Raw genomic sequence first — 20,399 nt, 5'->3', positions numbered from 1 at the left:
CTCTTAAGAGAGTAACCTTGGAAGATACCTTCATCAAATTTAGCATCCAACTTTCCAAGGTTCTTCCCATTCCTAAGAATGTATCATTCACTACCAAAGGTCTTAAAATATTTAAGATTAGGTTTTCTCACAATCCATAATTCATAAGATGTTTTCTTTGTTCTTGGTCTAAGAAAAATCCTATTGGCAGTATAACATGCAGTATTAATAGCTTCTACTCAAAATTGCGTAGGGATATTATGCATGTGAATCATCACTCTAGCCATCTCTTATAGCACCCTATTCTTTTTTTCCACTACTCCATTTTGTTGAGTAGTTCTAGGATGTGAAAACTCATGTTTAATTCCTTTTGAGTCACAAAAGAGGTCAACATCCACATTATCAAACTTTTTCCCCCTATTACTCCTAATCCTTACAATTGGATGACCAATCTCCACTTGTATTCTATTGAATAATGACTTCAAATGTTTTATGGCCCCAAATTTCTCTCTAACAAAACTCACAAAGGAGTAATCTCGAAAAATCATTTATAACCACATGAACATATTTTTTGCCACCTCTGCTTTCAATTCACATTGGACCCATAAGATCCATGTGAAGAAGATTTAAAGGTTTAGTGGTCCTTATCTCCTTAACCTTTTTGTATGAAATCTTAGTTTGTTTTCTTTTCATGCACTCACTACAAATGGGTTTAGGTTCACCACTAAGTTTAGGGATACCTCTAACTTTTTCAGTATTTACTAAGTGCACAAGATCCCTATAATTTATGTGATCTAGTCTTTTATGCTAGACTTTAGTAGGATCGAGTTTAGCCTTACTATACGTAAGAGGTGTTCTAGAGTTAGGATTTATGGCATAAAAATTATTGATAGTCTTATATCCTATGAGGACTACTTTTCTCTTTTTATTAACTATCTCCGCATAAGTCTTGGTGAAAATTCACTTTATGGTCTTTGTCTCACATTTGATTAATGCTTTAAGAGGTTTGCCTTGAGTTCTTCAACATATAGAACTTCATTTAGTTTAGGAAAACCAAGGATAACTATACTAACCTTGTCTTTCACATGAGTTAGGTTTCCATCTCCAAAAATAACAATCCCACCATCATAATTTTCAAGAGAAGTAAAAGAGGATTTGTCTCCTTTCATGTGTCTAGAGCACCCATTATCAAGGTAACACTTACTAAAAGATTCATCTTTAAGAGAATTTAACACAAATTGACATTTGGACTTATCCTTTCTCAACCAAATTGGTTTAGTCCTAAGTGGTGTCTTGGAGGAACTATATTGACTTCTTGGTTTCTGATTGGTTTTATTATCTTTCCTATTATTCAAGATGTTATTTTTAAGGGAATTAAAGTCATTTATAAGTCTATTCATTTGTTTCAAATCTTTTTAGAAACCTAGTGTAGTATCTAAATTGAGAATGTTCAGTTTTCTTATAGTGTGTACATAATGATGTTTTTTTAGGAGATTATACTTGGTTAGGGGTATTATCCTTACCTTTGACAAACACAATTTTTCTACTACAGGGAGTTTCATCTTTGTTAATGTACCCCAATCCTTTCTTCTCACCAAGGTTTTACATTTATCAAGAATTTCATTAAGCACTTTAGTTCCAAGGTGAAAATTTTCATTCACAGATGAAGAAGGCATTATTCTTGATCTTTTGAGTGAGGGCATTATTCTTCTCAAAGAGACAATGATGCTCAGATTTAAGAAATCTAATTTTCAGCATTAAACACATCAATCTTATTTTTGGTAATTTTAATGGAATAGATTATTATGAAAATTAGATTCCATATTTAAAAATATCTATCAAATTGAAAAGGTGTAAGAATAAGGAAATTAATTTTATAAGGAATTTTGAATATGAGAGCTAAAGCTCATTTCTAAATGTGTTCTTAAGGATTTAAAATATTTTTCTTAAATTTATTTTGAAAATCCTTGAAGAATTAAATCTTTCCTACTTGGATAAGGTGCTCTAAAGTTTTCAAAATTTTATAAATTGCAAGTTTCCTTATTACACTAAAGTTTCCAATTTGGATAATAAATATCTTATGGAAATTTTCATTAGAAATAATTTATCATTAAAGGTAAGTACCAAAAGGATATTTAATAATTTGATGAAAGTAAATTTCTTTAAAAATATTTCCTAGACAAAATATTTATTAATTGGAATTGTGTGAAGAATGAGAATTTTTATGAAAATAGATTTTAAAATTTGAGAGTGGACATTTGATCAAAATTCATTTTTGGATAAAATAGTCTCATAAAAATTTTGAATTTTGCATATGGGCATTCTCCTGTAACACTGAATTTCCAATTAGGAAATAAATATTTTTGAAAATTATCAAAGAAGATAATTTATTCACCAAGATAATTACTAATGTTTTAAAAGCTCTTAATTAATTCAAAAGATTAAGTGGAAGAGGATCATAGGCAAACTCATAGCCTCCAAGATCGAGCTCATCTTGATTTTGGGTGCATCACCATCCTAAAGAGATGGTGGTCTAAGGAACCAAGGGATATGAACCATTCTTTATGGACGAGAATATATATGTTTATAGTAGGAGTGGTCAATCCTAAAGTGGAATTCTTCACTTAATTAGTAACATTGATGCCAAGGATCTTGGTCACAAACTTAGACATGAATTGGTAGAATCACCTAAAGTGGTCACACTTGCATGAGCTAAGGGCTAAACATAAAGGTATGTTGATCAATGCCTTATGATAACTTTTGAAGTTTAAGGCAAGGTGATCAATTAGAGAGGGTCTCTACCCTAGTAATAAGAATCATGACTTGCCTAAAGTATGCATGATTCTTATGATACTAGTATACCTTGCAAAAGGACATGTAGTTTGAGAGCACTGCATTTTTACTAAATTATTTACCAATTTGCCTTAAACACTCAATTCCTTTTATTAATACATGGAATTATTATATTTGTTACAAATATCATTCTTTAACTTGTTACTTCTTATCTCATGTTTAAATTGGACCTAGTTATAGACTGAAATAATTTCAATATAGTATTAATTGCATAGAAGCTAATTTAGGTAAAGTTTGTTATTTCTTTTTAACAAACCTAGTATAAAAAAATAATAAATAAATAAAGAACCATATCAAAGGTGGCATGAGACGGATTAGAAGACCAAGTGTCTCATACATGGGTCTTTGGATAGCGTGTTGCAAAAGAAACATATGTCTATTGTCATGGTCTATGACATTCTCTTTAAAGTTGTAAGGATTATTTGGTGATAAAGGCAAGTCAATTAGACAAGTTACCCTTAAGACTATTATGAACACCAATATTCATGTTATCCTAGAGATTTTACCAGATTCCTTTGGAAGGGTAAGAAAATTCTCAAATAGTGGAAGAGTGTTCATATGGAAGCCAAGGTACTTCAGGCTCTTCTACTAAAAAGAAGAACAATAACACTAAATAAGGAAAGTTCAAGAAAATGAATGAGAGAACAAACTCATAGGCAGTGATTCCTTTGTGACCTTTTAGGACACTAGAAAATGAATGCTCGAGGTGCCTAAGGAGAGGCAAGTACACATCATATTCTCCTTGTTAATTAAATAGTGGTGGATTCATTCCAGATCTCTACTTTCAATGAGTGAGAAGGACATATGATGAGAATGTACTTACCTTAGCTTTAGTTGCAAGGTTAGTTGCGCAAGTTAGTGGAAAGTATAACCTCTTTTATGTGAGACTCCATTATCACTTTGCCAAGTAATGAGAATAGCCAGATCTTACTAAAAGAAGTAACCTAGTAGTAATCAAACATTTGGCTTCTAATGCCTAGGCCATATTAATCCAAACAGGATCCAAAGACTGGTTAAGTTTAGACACTTTTATTCTAGAGGATCTTTCAGTTTACAAATCATGTATAGATGGTAAAATGACTAAGAGGTCACTTTATTTCTGAAGGACATGGAACTAAGGAATGTTTAGAATTAGTGCCTACTAATGTGTATGAATATTTTTGTGTTTATGCATGGAAAGTATGGGTATTGATCATTTTATTAATAAATACTCTAGCTTTGGATACGTAGATAGGAAATTTGATACCTTAGATACATTCATTGAATTTAAAGCAGAATCAGATAACCTATTAGGTAAACATATCAAGACACTTCAATTAGATCAAGGTAATGTGTTTAGTAAGTCCGATTCTTTCTATAAGGAGCATGGGATAATATCCCAATTATGTGCACCAATGACTCCATTGCATGAAGTAATGAAAAGAAGATATCGAACTTTGATAGACATAGTGAGTTGATGATTGGTTTCTTGTCAATTCCCATATCTATTTAGGAGATTCCTTGAAGGTTGTATTTTACCTCTATTACTAGGTCGATACCTTTAACTTCCAAAAGGGTGTGAATATGTTGTAAACTTAGTTTAAGATAAATTCACATATGAGAGTGTCCAACACTTGTATTAAACATAAAGGTAGACTAATTTGAAGCAATGTAAGAAGTATATCAATTTATAGGATATCCAAAAGGATCTTGAGATTATTACTTTATAGTTAGGATTATCATAAGGTGTTTGTTGCTACAAATATCAGATTATTGATGAAGACTATATGATATGTAATAAGGCAAACAATGATATAGATTAAAGAATACTAGAAGATAGTCCAACTATCCACAATATATTATGGATCCAAAGGTATAGAGACACCATTCCCATTACTTCTAGTACATGAGTACCTCATCATAGTGGGAATTATGATAAAGCAATGAGTGTGTCGGTGCTCATAACCCTACAAGGAGCTATGAAAGGATAGTTAGAGTCCTTGTGATTTTAATGTAGTCTGGGTTCCTATCGAAGCACTTGAAGGAATAAAACTCGTAAGTGTAAGTTAGTCTACAAGAAGAACAAAGGAGTAGATGGAAAAGTTGAGATTTATATGATTATGTTGTAGCTAAAGGTTATAGTTTGAAACATTATTTCGACTATAGGAAACCTTTTCACCAGTAGCCATACTCAAATCCATCATAGTACTCCTATCCATTACAATGCTTGAGCATTAGCCAAACAATCACATGTTCCGTCTTAATTTACATGACTAATCATTTCACAACAATCGATTGTCTATAACTCAATATGATTGTTTGTTTAGTCTTCAACTCATATACCTTTACAATCTTTGAAACATAGTTGGGTGGCTGACATTTAGAAAATCAGTTTTATTGGTTCAGGAAGCTCCATAGCTTTTGCTTTAAGAAGCTTATCAAAATTTGCTTCTAACATGCATTGAAGGTATATTTAACTTCTCCTCTCCTCAAAAAGAGTAGAAATGTTTTCTGGAAACCTTTTTTCCCTCTACCCTTGTTCATCTTCTTTCCATACTTGACAACAGCTGCCATCTTCTAAAAATCTTTGTATTTATAAAAATTTGTATCTGTGATCAGAGTTTGGTTATGGCTAAACACTGTTGACTAACAAAAGTTTTATTCTCTACATGTACAGCTTTTGAAAACTCATCAAACAAGAAAAACAATAGAACAAAATTTCATCTCTCTATCCTTCCTCTCACGTTGGGTTCCTTATTTGCTCATACCCTCGCAAGCTCTCTAAACAGAAGCTCTCCAATGCCTCAAAAATCGAGATCATACCACTCCTTAAGCAACTTGAAGCTGCATCATTAACTTGTTTCATGGCTTCTCCATGTCTTATCGTTTGCTTATCCAATCTCTTCTTCATTAACTCTATCGTCCCGTCCAATTCATCCAGCCCTGCGACTCCACTGGCTGCAGTTACATTACCACCCCAATTTATACCTCTTTCTTCATAGAAAGATTTTACCCTTCTCTCATAATCCTTGAACAGATACTCTGCTTTGATTCTTTGCTGCTGTTCCTCACTTTGCTTCTCCCTCAGCTGGTGCAATCTCGAGGCAAAGTCATGAATGGCTTTGAATACTCGGGATTCTGACATCCTCTCAACTGCCTGGTACCAGTCCTTGCAGACAATGAAAGTGTCTGGAGCCCCTACTCTGCCTGGAGAGAAAGGGGCAATGCCATCAGGAGTTTTTTCTTGTTCTTGAATTATGCACTTGAGAAGCCACCCATTCAAGAATTTGACAAAGGATTTTTGGGCAATGACCCAATCCCCAAAGCATTTTGCCCATTTCAGGCACTCCATCTCCAGCTTCAGAGTTGCTTTCAAGCTGGAATCTCCTGTAATTCCACAACTTGCCACTTGAACATGAGGATTTGCCTCCATGATGTCCTGCAACTGCTTCTGGTGGCACTCGGCCATAAATGTCCACATTCTTATCAATCTGCACACAAGTTCTTGTGTCAATCTGGGAAAGTACTGATTGATTGCATTTTATTTCTCATAATGTCTGAAATATACAGCACGTTTTCCTCAATACTCATCATTCGGAAATTAAGCCTCTCATTTCCATGGGAAATGCAACCTTGGAGAATAGTAACTAAAAACAGAACTATTATTATTACAAGTCAGATATCTGAGGAAAAACATGAATAGAAAAAGGTTCAGTATCCATTCGAAACTGATAAAATACTTCTTTATTGACCACCAAATTTTTAAAATGAGGAAAGAACTAAATACTAAGACTCGTAGACACTAATGCAGAATGGCACAAATCTGAAGTATGACACACCAATCGACTATTTAACCATTTCCATGTAAATATATAACAAAAGCAGCTAAACATTTGGGATGCATCAAATTTAACAAGATGTGATGATACAAATCCAGCTCATTAAGTGAATACAACTGCAATTATTTTGATCGAATTCACAAGTCTTGAGCATCTTTTTTTTCTGGATTTTTCTAGGCTGGTTCATGGTGATATGGCATAATATGTTAAACTATGCTTATAGAGTCGGATAGCAATACAAACACATGGTGATGAAGACTTAAGATTACAAGTTCAACAAAGAAGAACAAGGAAAAACCAGAATCATAGGAGCATGATAAAGCATTCTAAACTCAGAACCTTGAGGAGATGTCTGGTCAATGTGTTAAAGATCGAAAACAATGCTAAAGCCTTAGCTAATTTGATGTTGGCATTTCCATCTTTTACAAGGATGACTAGGAGATCTTCCTGTTTCGACTGTGTTTCACTTGCTTCCAAATTGAAATTCATGCTCACTGGGGTGGCCCTTAAGGTGAGTTTGATCGGTGTTCTCTGTTTGTTTTTGAAGACTACTAATTGGAATCTACGAGGATTGGGATTTAAAAAAAAAAGGGACGATGCATTAAAATTTTCTCCGCATGGTCGTAATGCGGTTCTTTTTCAAGAAACTAAAAACAAGAGCTTCTGAAAGTGACAAAAGTTTAGTAAAAGGACTGAGTGAGATATTATCAAACAACCAGGACTGACCCAGTTGAACCAGCCTTTTATGAAGCCTAAATACTTGTTTCCTTTTTAAGCCTTATATGTTGATTTTGTTTGACAGCCCATGACCATTCCAAAGTTTGAAAAAGGAAAAAGAATTTTTCTAACATTGGGTCTTTGTACTATGGATGAGATATGTTAGCTATATTGCGCACTCAAGTTTTCGGGTAACAGCAAACAATCATCTTAGAATGGCAGCTCAGCCCACATTTCAGAAAACATAAAAACAACTAAATTTTACAAAACTACTTCAGAAATGATAAGCATGAGATTTCACAATTCTAATTCATATCTTAAACAAATGTTTCCGAAAACCACAAGTTCATGTTCATTTAAACTAGGTTTCATAAAGAATAGAACCAAGATTGTTGAATATTCCATGTGTGTTGAACTAAATCTAAACCATGATGAATAATAGAAAATCCCACATCGAAGTGATCAGAAAAGTTATGATTACATACCCTTGGATCAATTCACTCAGTTGTGGCAGCAATTCTTCATCCCGTAACTTGTTTATCCTCCTTGATATTGCATCAACAGCAGTCATAGTAACATTGATTTTTAAAAGCAATCTTTGAACTGAATCAGAACCTACTTCAACTTTACTAGACTCAGCACCTTTCTGAACCAAATCTTTGAGCCTCTTGCATTCCTTATCATACACAACCCTAAGTTTCTCTTCATCCTGAAATTGGTGAAATCACAAACAATTTAGGCAGAAGTTGACCAAAACTGTAGAATTAAAATTTAAAATCCAACCTGAAATTCATTCCAAATACAATGCCATTACAAACAAAACATTTGTCATAGATGAAGGTATGAGTTTCTCCAGAACTGAATGAAAAAACACCTGCCAGATAAATTTATCTAATCAATGCAACTTAAGAAAGTATGAATAGACTTTATTTCTTTAGAAATATCCAAATATAAACCTATCCCTGCCACTTAAGGGAATCAGCTCGTAACCGTTGTTAAGTACACCACTCCAACCACTGGACAGTTTTATTTTTGAAAAGGCACAAAAAATTTAAATGTTTTAGAAATGTTTTATATCAAAAACATCCCAAGCGCATAAATGATCGTCAAAAACAAATTATGTTTGCTCAATGGCCACCAATAACACAATTCTTTAACATGATACATATGGAAAAATATTTTCATAACAAGAAAATAAAAAATCTTTAGATGACACTGTATTACCACATTCAGACAATAAACTTTCCATAAGACAAAATACAAAGATATTAAATTATTAGAATCAAATAGTTTGTTAATATACAAAAAGTGAATAGTGCATAGAATTAGGATGATGCTTTGATTAATAAGTTCTATATATATATATATATATATATATATGTACACACTTTATGTTGAGGGGTTTAAGTAAATAGCTTATTCTTGTAGAAAATTAATATTCAGTCAATATATATAGACCAAATATTATTTTTTTCTATGAGAATAAGCTATTTACTTAAATCTTCCACCATAAAATTATTCTAAGTTCATGTCACACATGAATAAAAATGGAATATGTAGTGTTTACCTATCTTTCGCATAAAATTTAATAATATTTCCTCAAATAAAATTATTGCAAATTAAGCAATCGAAACCAACAAAATCAATGTATTTCATCGTTCATGTGAAATGATTTGAACGAAGATTCTTAGCATAACCTTCTAACTATACCAGCTTTTAGTTTCATACAACTGTGTTTGGAATCTGTAATTACATCCTTTTCTAGTTAAAAATTATTCTCTTTACTAGTAAGGATGGACACTAGGGCAAGTTTTTTGGGAATGTGCACCCCAACCATTCTAATATGAAGGATTTGGGTAAACCTATATGAGGACGGGTATGAGGGTAATTTTAAAATTGAGACCAAATTCAAGATTTCATATGGTTTCACTTTGCTTCCCACTCCCCTTCTCATCTCAAATAGGATGTGACTTTTGCTATATAACTAGAATCCCTCTTTGTCGTGTTGGAGTTGGATTTGGGTGTCTAAGCTTAGAAATGGGGGAACAATTTATGGGAGTTTTAAAGCTAGCTAAAAACCGTCACTATTAAAAAAATTATATATGTGCTCTCTCTCTCTCTAAGAAGTCATCTCTCTCCCTATGAAAACTAGAAAGAAAAATGATTTTTCATTTTGGAATAGAAGTCTTCTTGAATTTTATTTTTTTATTTTTGTTTTCTCCATGAAAAGGAGGGTCAAGGCTCTTGTATTGTGAAAAAGAGTATTTCTCGTATTTATAGTTCCATTCACGACTTGAGGCAAGAAAATTGGTCGATAAAACAACCAATTGAGATTATTGGGCATCTTAAAAGGTAACCCGAATGAAACCTTTTTTTTCCATCATTTTCAATCCAATTCCTCCATCATTGTGAATCCCATATAGACTGACGCATGATATACTTTTTAGTTGTTAGATAGAACCTAAGTACTTTTCTTCAAGTTCAGGAAATAGCTCCTAGAGATCTTTTTTTTCTTATGGATGATACAAGAGTGAAAACAATCAACCTATTGATTCTTCCAATATATCATTTCTAGGTCCAATGGAATTCATAAGTATAGGAAGAAGTTCTGTCAAATAGAGACTTTTTTCTTTCATCCATATTTCAATTGTTAATACAATATTCATTTTCATTTGCTTTATGAAAATTCATTACATATAAAGAGGCAACATTTCAATAATCTAAACATAATTCTATCATTTCTTTCTCACCCTAGCCATAATGTTGTAATTTCAATGCAATTCCTTTTTGTATGGCTTTTAAAGACAAGATGACTCACCATTCTCATCTTGATTTTCCCATTGTAAGTTAACGTCTCATCCATTTTTTTTATTTACTTTTTCTCTTTTTGCTTTGTTAAGAAAACTTGGGAAAGAAAAAGAAGATGGAGATGAACATTAATGGGAATCTGGTTTTGTGATAGAGTTTCTTTTTATTGGAAAGATTTTTGGCTTTGGTTTAAATAGGATGTTGAATGGATCACTTGAATAGAAAACTCATTGCAATAGTGTGAGACGAAGTTCCTTTAAATCATGCAAAAATGGGAATGGGAAACTAACTTTCCCCTCATCTCACATTTGAGCCAAGATCAAAATTAACAATTTTCCTTCAAGGGCAAGGCCAAACATGAGCGACCATCCTAGACACACTCCATTGTCATCCCTTGTTATTTGCATTGAATGACTAGATGTACATGTTATTAACTTCAATGTGACAAAGAGTTTTCCATAACTTTAATGAATGGTGCACCAACATGCAGATACCCAAGTTAACTAGTGGTCTTATGAATTCAACATTTACAGGCATAACACACGCAAGACTAATACTTAAGTCTATGTAACAAGTAGCTAAGAAAATATCATTCAACACTGCGAAATAAGTGCAAGTCATTAGCCAAACCTCATGATCAAAATTTGGATTTTGAGCATAAATTATGGTCTAGCAAGGAAGCTTTGATGTTAAGTGTTGTGTGATAACAACAAAGATAAATTCATCCACACGTAAAGGACAAAGCGCTTAACTCCATTCTATAAAATCATACCTACATCCATGGATGAGAAAAATGTTCCAGTCTACAATAAAGAATGTTAGCACAAGCATGCATAACCCTTTGTTATGAAGAACAACTTTTATTACAACATTCAAGCATGAACATGCATAACACTTGAAATCTTGGAGCTTAAGGAGGCTCGAGGTGTAGGACACAGGAGCACCTAAACTCGAAACCTCAAGGAAGTACATGGTTGAACCACAAGAGCCCTGAAATTTGAAACAAGGGACATGTGTCCATCCTCTGCGTTAACCTAGCGCAAAGACAACTGCTCTTGTCAAATCACATGATGAAGGACAAAAAAGCACTACTTAACCAACTGCTAGTCCAAAAATCAAGGGTGAATGAGAGATGAGTTTCACATCAATGGTATGATTAATTTAGCCACCACCTAATCATATGATAAAAGCCAGCGGAGCATAAACATCCCCTCCTTCTTCCCCTCCCCCCTCAAAAAAGAAAAAGAAAAAGAAAATCTCCCATCAAAGGTAGGCAATAAATTTGGTGTCATCCCTCTTATATTTTCTCAAAAATCTCCTTTGTGAATTGATCATTAAAGGTTCTTGAGCGTGTACCACATAGGTATCATACCAACTTTATATTGACCAAGCCGTTGGTAGCAGGAAGTACTACATGTTAAATAGAGACTTTTATTAGGTATTTACGTGAAAGTGAAATTGAGAAAGTCAATATAAAATCATCAAATAAACTTGGAAATACCTACTATTAATTATATATTAAAATCATAATAGACAAAATTAGAAGAAAAAAAAAACTATGAATAATAGCAAAAGATTTTTAAAATCAAATTTAAGGAAAATATTTTCTTAGATGTTTAATTTTTGATAATCACTAGATCTAACTAGTATAAATGAAAGCAATCATTCCCAACATGCAAATTTAAAGAGGTTTTTCTCTTAAATTAATTGAATAAATTTTAAGTTAAAAAGCCTTTTTAAACAATTCACAAGCTGATAAACAAGTTTTTTACCTATAACAGCTTGTAACGATTAGGAATGACAATTTTCCTGATTTTTCAGGCAACCTGCTCCATCTCTTACCTATTAAGCAAGGACTAAGCATATTTTAAATGGGTAATGGTGAGCTTGGGAATAAAGCGCAAAAGGGGTAGGACGTCCCACATCCAATACGTAGTAACTTTATAGTGAAGCTTGGGGATAAAATGGTAGCCATCTCTGCCACTGCACAGCTCCAATGCCCTCACCGTTGCTGCTTTGACCACTTCAGTTGCTGCTGCTGATTCTTCTTCTGCGACTTCCACTTCCACTTCAGCCACTGTTGCCAACAAGATCGCAACACCACTATTGTCGATCTCCAGCTTTAAGGAAAAAGAACATTACCATCACTAGCCAAGATGGATCTGCTCTTAAAAAAAATGGTGGTTGGGATCAAATCCAGGAACAAACTTGAAAATGTGGAACTCCTAAGGTGGTTCCCTCAATATTTCAAGATCACTGGTCATTGAAAGCTGATATTGATTTAGCTCATCTAGCATCCTCTTGAAAGAAGTACACAATATTCAACCAGGTGCTTTCTCTTTGCAGGGACGTATGAATATAGAGGACAGTAGTTATATGTACTTTCAGACAGGAGTTATAGGAAGTAGAGATGTTTTTAAAGCATATATCTAATTGGCATCAAGGAAAGGACAATGAACCACAAAACAACGATGGTTCAAAAATGAACTTGTAGACGTCCAAATCAGTAGAACGATAAGACAGAATGGAAAAAGAGAAAATAGCTAGACTTTGGTTAATATTTAGATCAAAGGAATGTTAAGGATGTAAGCTGAAAGATCATGAAGCAATAGAGAGAGAGAGAGAGAGAGAGAGTCATTGAAGACTTTGAGAATGAAGTAAGAACACAGAAGTGAAGAACACCAAAGAGAGGGACAAACTAGATAACTCATGTATGGCATTTACAAAACTAGTAACTCCAGCAAAGAAGGAACTCCAATTACTTCAGAAGCTGGATCATTGTTCAATAATAATAGTGGGATTATGATAAACAGACAAATAGCTTATAGTGAAGAAGACACACTTAACCATGCAAATGAAAAATCACAGATTCACAATAAAATGCGCTTCCTGCAGTAGATAAGCACTAAAGCCTTTCATATTTTGAATAAAAAACTTAAGCTTGAGTGGCAAATAAGTGAAGCAGTATGAGTTGGAAAACATATTTGCAAGACACATGTTACAAATAATCATGTCAGGTTGATGCCAGGCATTAGGACATAAAATCAATGGTAAACTCCACATTATATAAGGGGCTCAAGTTTGAGCCTGCAGAAAATCAATTATCACATCATGATCCTTGATTGATAAGTTACATATAACATAAAATTTATTGTTTTCTTAACAGTAAACAGCAGCCTCAATTTTCAAGCATGTAATTAGACAATGCCTTACCTTAACTTCCTCATAAAGTTTCTTCTCCCACACACACAGCTTCTCCAAAGTTGATGAGAGGTTTCCAGATTTAATGAAAACATCCATCTCCAGATCCTTCTTGTTAGCATTAGCAATTTTGAAGGATCTGAAAATTGACTGTCTTGACGGCAGATGAGTGGAGGATGAAGGACCAATGCAATCCCAAATCCGAGAGGAGACCACTGCATGAAAGAACATAGAAGAAGAATGCCGTTAGCTCTCCTGACCAGGGAATTTAACAAGCTATAAAACCATAGAGCATGGTAGGGCAAGAAATTCATATAGCAGTGTGCAATCTTCATCATAATATGTATCATTCTTGTAGGAACTATTATTTTCTAATCATTCCATATATCTGCAGGTATCTTGCATCAAGCGGTTTCCACTTGTTAACAGCAGTGGAACACTGAGCAAGGAAAACTGATAAATGGAAATAAAGGCCTAGACTCATCCTTATGCAACAAAATAGTGTGGTCATCTAACAGAACAAAGAAGAGTGTATTAAAAATTAGCCTAGGCAAACACGTCATAGGAATAGACCAACAAAACAATAAGAGAGTTCTTACCCTTAAATATGGTGCCTGTATACTGATAAGGCAGCTTGCCTGCCTCCAGCAGCATGGACACTTCTTTCCCATAATTAAAGGTGGACAGGAATGCACCTTTAATTTCCTTGACCACTTCCTGAAGGCTCTTCCCTTTCTTCCTGTCATTCTCCTCCTCCATGGTCTTTGATTCAAGGGCATCAGAACTGCCCTCCTCAGCAGTGTTAGCTTCGCCCAAAGTGGCATTGAGTCCACTCTTAAGCTCTTTTGCTGAAGCTAACCCTGCCTCCCCTTCATTTCTCAGTGGTACAGTCTCAGAAACACCATCACCTGAACCCCCTTTTACATGTCCCTCCAGTTGTATCTTCTCTGGAGCTTCTTTCACTGGATCTTGCTTCAGTTCATCTTCCAAGACAGGAATCCCATCCCTCTGTCTCACTTCACTAAAATGAGGGATATTATTACTAGACTCAGTTTCATATCTATCCTGAGAATAGTAGTTGAGATATATATCCTCGATCGAACTAAAGGGATTGAAGTACTCCCAACTAGTGAGTTCAGGTTGAGCAGACATAAGAACAGGAGCAGAGGGAGTATTCTGTACCTGACTGCCATGAGGGACACGATGCCACATATCCACAGAAACCCCCAGAGGCATCCCATTTCCATACTGAGGGAACCTTAGACCCCTGGATGGAGAATTACTTGGAACATCAAAAGATGCCCCATCTCCACCTTGAAGGTGCCTAAGATCTTCCCGCAGAAAATTGATTGGAGCATCAAAGGATGCCCTATTTCTGCCTTGAAGGCGCATAAGATCATAATGTGGGACATTCATTGGAGCAGAAGAAGATGCACTATTTCCATCTTGAGGGTGTATAAGATCATAGAGTGGCACATTAATAGGAACAAAGGAGGATGCCTCATTTCCAAACCTGGGGTGCCTTGGGCCTGATCGTGATGATTCTTGACACTGAACTGTCACAGGATAAACTGGATGATGCTCATATACTGTGGAGGGTGTCTGCACGGATGACTTCACATGGGATACATTTGGATTAGGACCAGTTTGAAATTGATCCCTCACTGGAGAAAGTCCCAGCAATTCCATTTCATCAAAATCAAAATTACTTGGTAACAACCCCAATTCAGAATCAGAATCAGAGTCTGAGAGAGAAAATACCAAGTGTGCATCCTCCCCCAAGATCTCATCATTAGAAACTGAAATTGGTGACTCATCATTACACACTGAAGAACGGGACTCATCATCAGAGGCTGAATTCAGAGACTCATCAATGCACTCTGGCTCCCGGCACTCCTTAGATACTGAATTCTGAGGCAGATCAACACTACTCACCACCCCTTCATCAACAAACCGAGAAAGAGCATCGCCCACATCCAAGAGGGCTCGAATGTACAAAATGTGTGAGGAAGCTAGTGCATACCGGCAATCTGCGGCAGCCATAATCAACTCCTCCCTCTCCTTACACAGACTCAACAATGGTGAATCATCCAATTTAGAAACTGCACAGCCCATTCCCACAAGAACAAAAAAGCAAACTCAAATTAGAAACAGAAACCAAATCCCAAAACCCCCAATTCTCACTTCTCTAAAACTCAGAGAAGAAAACCCACAGTTCAGAATTAGAAAAAACTCAATGAGACACAACACCCAAACGAGATTCTCAGAGAAAAATGAGGCACACCCACAAACATAAAAGAGACTCAGCCAGCAAGTAAAAAGACAACAATTAATACAGGAAAGACACGGTGGTGGTGGTGGTGGTGCTTTTACAGATATGCAAATTTATGATACACACAAATTGAAGAAAAAAGATACAAGATAATTCCAAACATAGAAAAATTCACAGATATGCAATTAAAGAGTATCAGATTACAGTGGGCATGAAATCCAACCTCTGAAAAGCGGTGAAACGCAGCATGCATGAACGAGAATTGCAGCCGCTGGTAATGAGAAAATCCGAAATCCAAACCACAGAAATTTTGGGTGCTTTTGAAGATTTTTGGCCACATTTTGGATGTGGGTTTCGAGGATTTGGTGAGAAGGGTTTGAAGGCCTGATTTGGGGTTTAACTGAAATTAGCTTTTTGGGGTTTTTTGAAGTTTCAGAGTGTCAGATAGATTTGGCCAGTTTTTGAATGCATGAACAGCATGATATGTACGTTGGCACTTTCAGGCGTTTTGAACGCTACCCGCTGTTCAGCGCGTGCGAACATTGCGGCCCACCAAAACATCCATGAACCATGCAATCATAAGTTAAAATATATATAATTTCATACTTAATCTTTTTAGATAATACTTCTCCTATGATATGATATTTATCTTAATAGAATCATTAAGGTGACATTTGATTTTTAACTTTTTACTTAAAAGTAATATGCTTTCACACGGTTTTTTTTTAAAAAAAAAAAAAAATTATTGATTTATTTTTTTAAAAAAAAATTATTGACTTATTATTTATTTTTAAATTTAATTAAATATAAAAAATCAAAATATTTGATTTTTTCTTAATGCTAAAAATAACTTTTTTATTTTATTTACTTCTTAATACTTAATAGAAATAAAATATTAAAAAAACCTAATACTTAATTAATACTATTAAGCACCATTTATTTTAAAATTTTATTTAGAATTAAGTAAAAAGAAAAACACCACTTAAGATTTTTTTTTCGGTATTATTATTGTTATTAATATGAATAAATGAGACAATTGCAAAAGGTAAATGGGTTCTAATATATGTAAATTACAATTTTATTCTCCAAAATAAGGATAATAATGTTATCATATGCATAACAATGAACAAGATGTTTTAATCATAGTAAATATATATGTATGATATTCAATTTTTTTCATATGTATATTTATCTTGTTAATAGAGTGGTACATAGGAATATTTAATAGAATTTTTATTGATTTTTTTTCTTTATTCATGTGATATATGTATATATTTTTAATTCTAATGTGTTATTTGAAACATTACTCATTTTATTATATATTTACTAATAATAAATATATATAACTTAACATTTTATTTTTTGCATCTTATTATTATTATTATTATTAACATGATATGTAGGGTGAGATTCTATATGATTCATCTAGATTTTTCTCATTATTATTATTATTATTTTCCATTTTTTAATGTATTTGAAAATATAATAAACTTTAACATGTGTTTGGCAATAATAAATAGTTATAGATGTATTACAATAAATATATATGGCATAGTATTTAATGGGTTTAGTAGGATTTTTATTAAGGTTTTTTCATTGTTAGTATTATAATTTCTTTTTTAAATTCTTGTCATGTTATTTGAAAACTGCTCATTTTAATATATATTTATTGATAATAAATGTGAATCACTCAATTTAATGTGTAATTTTTTTATCTTATTATTATGGGTAAGATTCCATAGGATCATTTAGATTTTTTCTCATTATTCATATTATTGTTTTTTCTATTTTTATAATTTATTTGAAAATATAATCAATTTTGACATGCATTTCAAGTACTACTGCTGCAAGTTCACTGTCGATGCCGGAGTTATTCTACTGTGCTCTTCCAGGTAAAGCTTTCTACCCCTCTTTCCTTGTATCGATACTTCTTTTTTCTTTAGCTTTGAGTTGTTTTTATCATGCCTACCATTGTTGTTCTAGGGTTTTATAGTCGTTAGAATACTGCTTAAGTTGTGATTTAGGGATTTTCTTATTTCACAAGCATAAATGAGGGTTTTTATGACCTGGTATTGATCACCCAATTAACAATTTTGTAAACGGATTCACTTATCCTAAGGGATTCGATTTCCTTAGTCATAATAGAATTTTGGTTAATTTCTTACACTTCCCCCGCACAGGTGTTTAGTTTATCCACATTCCGTTCCATCTGCATGGATAAGAGAAGGGTAGTTTCAACGAGTGATAGGTCTCAATGGGGCGAAATGGACGCTTCTCAATCCAAGCGCTCCAAGATGGATCTTCTTGTTTCTCAACGCTACCCCCGTTGTGAAACAGTCTGATGTTGTTGACTGTTAGTGATAACGATAATGATCTGAGTTTATCTCCAATGGCTCTATCCTATATTTGAATGTTTATAATCTATGTTTAGACGTTTATCTCTTGTAACAACCTTTGATTTTTTTAGGTTTGATCTGATCCGAATGTAATTCCTCTCTTATAAATATATGTATATACTCTGTATCTGGTAAGCTTTTCCAAAACAGTTTTGGTTTATTTCATGGTATCAAAGCATCTATAAGCTCACGCTTAACTGGATCCTATGGTTGTTTCATCTAATGTTTCCGCTACCTTTAACCTTCCAGCACAAGTTATTTCCATCAAGCTTGATGGTACTAACTTTCTTGCCTGGAGTGCCCAATTAATTCCACTTTTTCGAAGTTATGGCTTGATAGAGATTGTTGATGGTTCCAATCCCCGCCCTCCTCAATATTTTAGTGATGAACTATGCGACCAAGGTGTTCTTAACTCTGCCTATGTAATTTGGCAGTATAAGGATCAAACCGTGCTTGGTTGGATTGTCTCATCCCTTTCTCCTTCAATTGTTTCCACTATTTATGGTTTGGAAACATCTCGGCTAGCTTGGCAGGCCCTCAATTTGCGTTTTGCTGCACCTTCCACTTCTCGAATTTCTCTCATCAAGAGAAAACTTCAGTCTCTTCAGCAAGGCTCCATGTCATGCCAAAGTTTTCTAGATGAAGTCAAATCTCTCTCAAATGAATTATCAATAGTTGGCAAACCTGTTGAGGATTCTGACTTGATTTTATCTGTGCTCAATGGACTCAACTCCTCCTTTCATTCATTTGTCACAACATACATTTTGCTTGCAAATGAAAAATCCATGCATTTTTCTTACTTTCATGCCAAGCTGCTCAACTATGATCTCATGCAGAAATTTCACAATCACACCATTCAACCCGAGACTGGTTCCTATGCTCTTTACTCCCACAAAAATAGTTCTAAACTAGGAGCACGCAGTAACAATATCAATCGGTCTGGCTCTTCAGGTACGTCCAAATTTCCTGGCTCAATTCCATCTTCTTCACCATTTCGACAACCTCTACCCCACTTGCCATCTTCATCTTCTCCACCTGTGTCCCATGATTCTCGGTCTCGATCACCGTGTCAAATCTGCAAAAGAGAAAACCACCAGGCATTAGATTGTTACAACCGAATGAACTATGCCTTTCAAGGGAGGCATCCTCCAATAGAGTTGGTTGCTATGGTTGTTGAGGCTAATACCACCTACTTGAATCAACATCAATGGTACGTTGATAGTGGCGCGAACATTCATGTTACTTCTGATACAGTTAATTTGGCAATTTCTCAACCTTATGAAGGCACTGATACCGTGGGCGTAGGTAATGGGGCAGGTTTGATAATCTCACGTACTAGCACTGCTACTATTAAAACTCATTCCTCTACTCTTGCTTTAAATGATGTTGTTTTTGCCCTCAAGCCTCTGCCCATCTTCTTTCCATTAATAAATTTTATAAGAACAATAATGTGTTATTTGAACTTACTGGTTCCGATTTTTCTGTGAAGGACCTCAAGACGGGGGAGACGCTCATGATGGGGTCCAGTGATAGAGGATTGTACCCGATCAACCTACAACAACTATCATCATCTAAATTTCATGTTTTTTCCATGACTGTTGGGGTTAAGGCCTCTACCGCTATTTGGCATTGTCGTTTGAGACTTCCTTCGTTGTCTACTTAGCATCATGTTTTCTTCATAATTATTCTCTACTCGTTAGTGATTCTTTCAATAAAAAGTCTATTTGTGAGTCGTGTCAACTAGGTAAGTTTAAGCAGTTACCACTTTCTACTTCCTCAAGAGAATCAACTGCTCTTCTAGAGTTAATTCATTCCGATGCATGGTCCACTTCCACTTCATCTTTGAGTGGTTGTCTCTACTATGTTATTTTTATTAATGATTTTACTCGCTTTTGTTGGCTATATCACATTTCTAATAAATCCGATGTTAATGCTACATTTTTCAAATTCAAAATTTTAGTAGAAAAATAATTTAATTATCCCATTAAACAATTACAAAGTGACAATGGTGGTGAATATTGTTCCACCGTTTTTAAACAATTTCTAAGTGATAATGGGATTTTTCATCGGCTCTCTTGTTCGCATACCTCTTAACAAAACGGTTTTGCTGAGAGGAAACATTGTCATATAGTCGAAATGAGACTCACTCTCCTTGCGCAATCTAGATTACCTAAGAAATTTTGGGTCGATGCTTTCTTAACATCCATATTTATCGTTAATCGGTTGCCCACAAAAGTTCTCAATTTTTCTTCACCCTTTGAATGTCTATATCATCTTTCTCCATATTTTAGCTATTTTCGTTCCTTTGGGTGTCAATGTTTTCCGTGTCTTCGACCTTACAGGCCTAATAAACTC

The 20,399-nt window shown here is 34.3% G+C and overlaps 2 protein-coding genes across 3 annotated transcripts; one reads left to right on the top strand and one right to left on the bottom strand.

The window, feature by feature from the left end:
* Positions 1 to 5,366: 5,366 nt before the first annotated feature.
* On the bottom strand, positions 5,367 to 16,121 carry LOC100261237 (protein ROLLING AND ERECT LEAF 2). 2 transcript variants are annotated; one of them, XM_010654639.3, is made up of 5 exons: positions 15,872 to 16,121; positions 13,976 to 15,478; positions 13,389 to 13,591; positions 7,853 to 8,076; positions 5,367 to 6,302 (listed from the first exon to the last, which is right to left on the bottom strand). In XM_010654639.3, the coding sequence occupies exons 2-5, from the start codon at positions 15,417 to 15,419 to the stop codon at positions 5,552 to 5,554; spliced, it is 2,622 nt and encodes an 873-aa protein (XP_010652941.1). In that variant the 5' UTR covers positions 15,420 to 15,478; positions 15,872 to 16,121; the 3' UTR covers positions 5,367 to 5,551. The 2 variants fall into 2 exon arrangements, with proteins under 2 accessions (XP_010652941.1, XP_002273699.1); XM_002273663.4 differs by lacking the exon at positions 15,872 to 16,121 and having other exon boundaries at positions 13,976 to 15,742.
* A 2,129-nt stretch (positions 16,122 to 18,250) lies between these two features.
* On the top strand, positions 18,251 to 19,574 carry LOC104879949 (retrovirus-related Pol polyprotein from transposon RE1). Its single transcript, XM_010654714.1, has 2 exons — positions 18,251 to 19,361; positions 19,534 to 19,574. Exons 1-2 carry the CDS (start codon positions 18,251 to 18,253, stop codon positions 19,572 to 19,574), a joined length of 1,152 nt encoding a protein of 383 aa, XP_010653016.1.
* Positions 19,575 to 20,399: the final 825 nt, after the last annotated feature.

This window comes from Vitis vinifera, chromosome 7 (assembly GCF_030704535.1).
Source record: "Vitis vinifera cultivar Pinot Noir 40024 chromosome 7, ASM3070453v1".
Classification (NCBI taxonomy): domain Eukaryota; kingdom Viridiplantae; phylum Streptophyta; class Magnoliopsida; order Vitales; family Vitaceae; genus Vitis; species Vitis vinifera.
The sequence above is the reverse complement of the archived record's forward strand: the minus strand, read 5'-3'. Positions and strand labels throughout refer to the sequence as shown.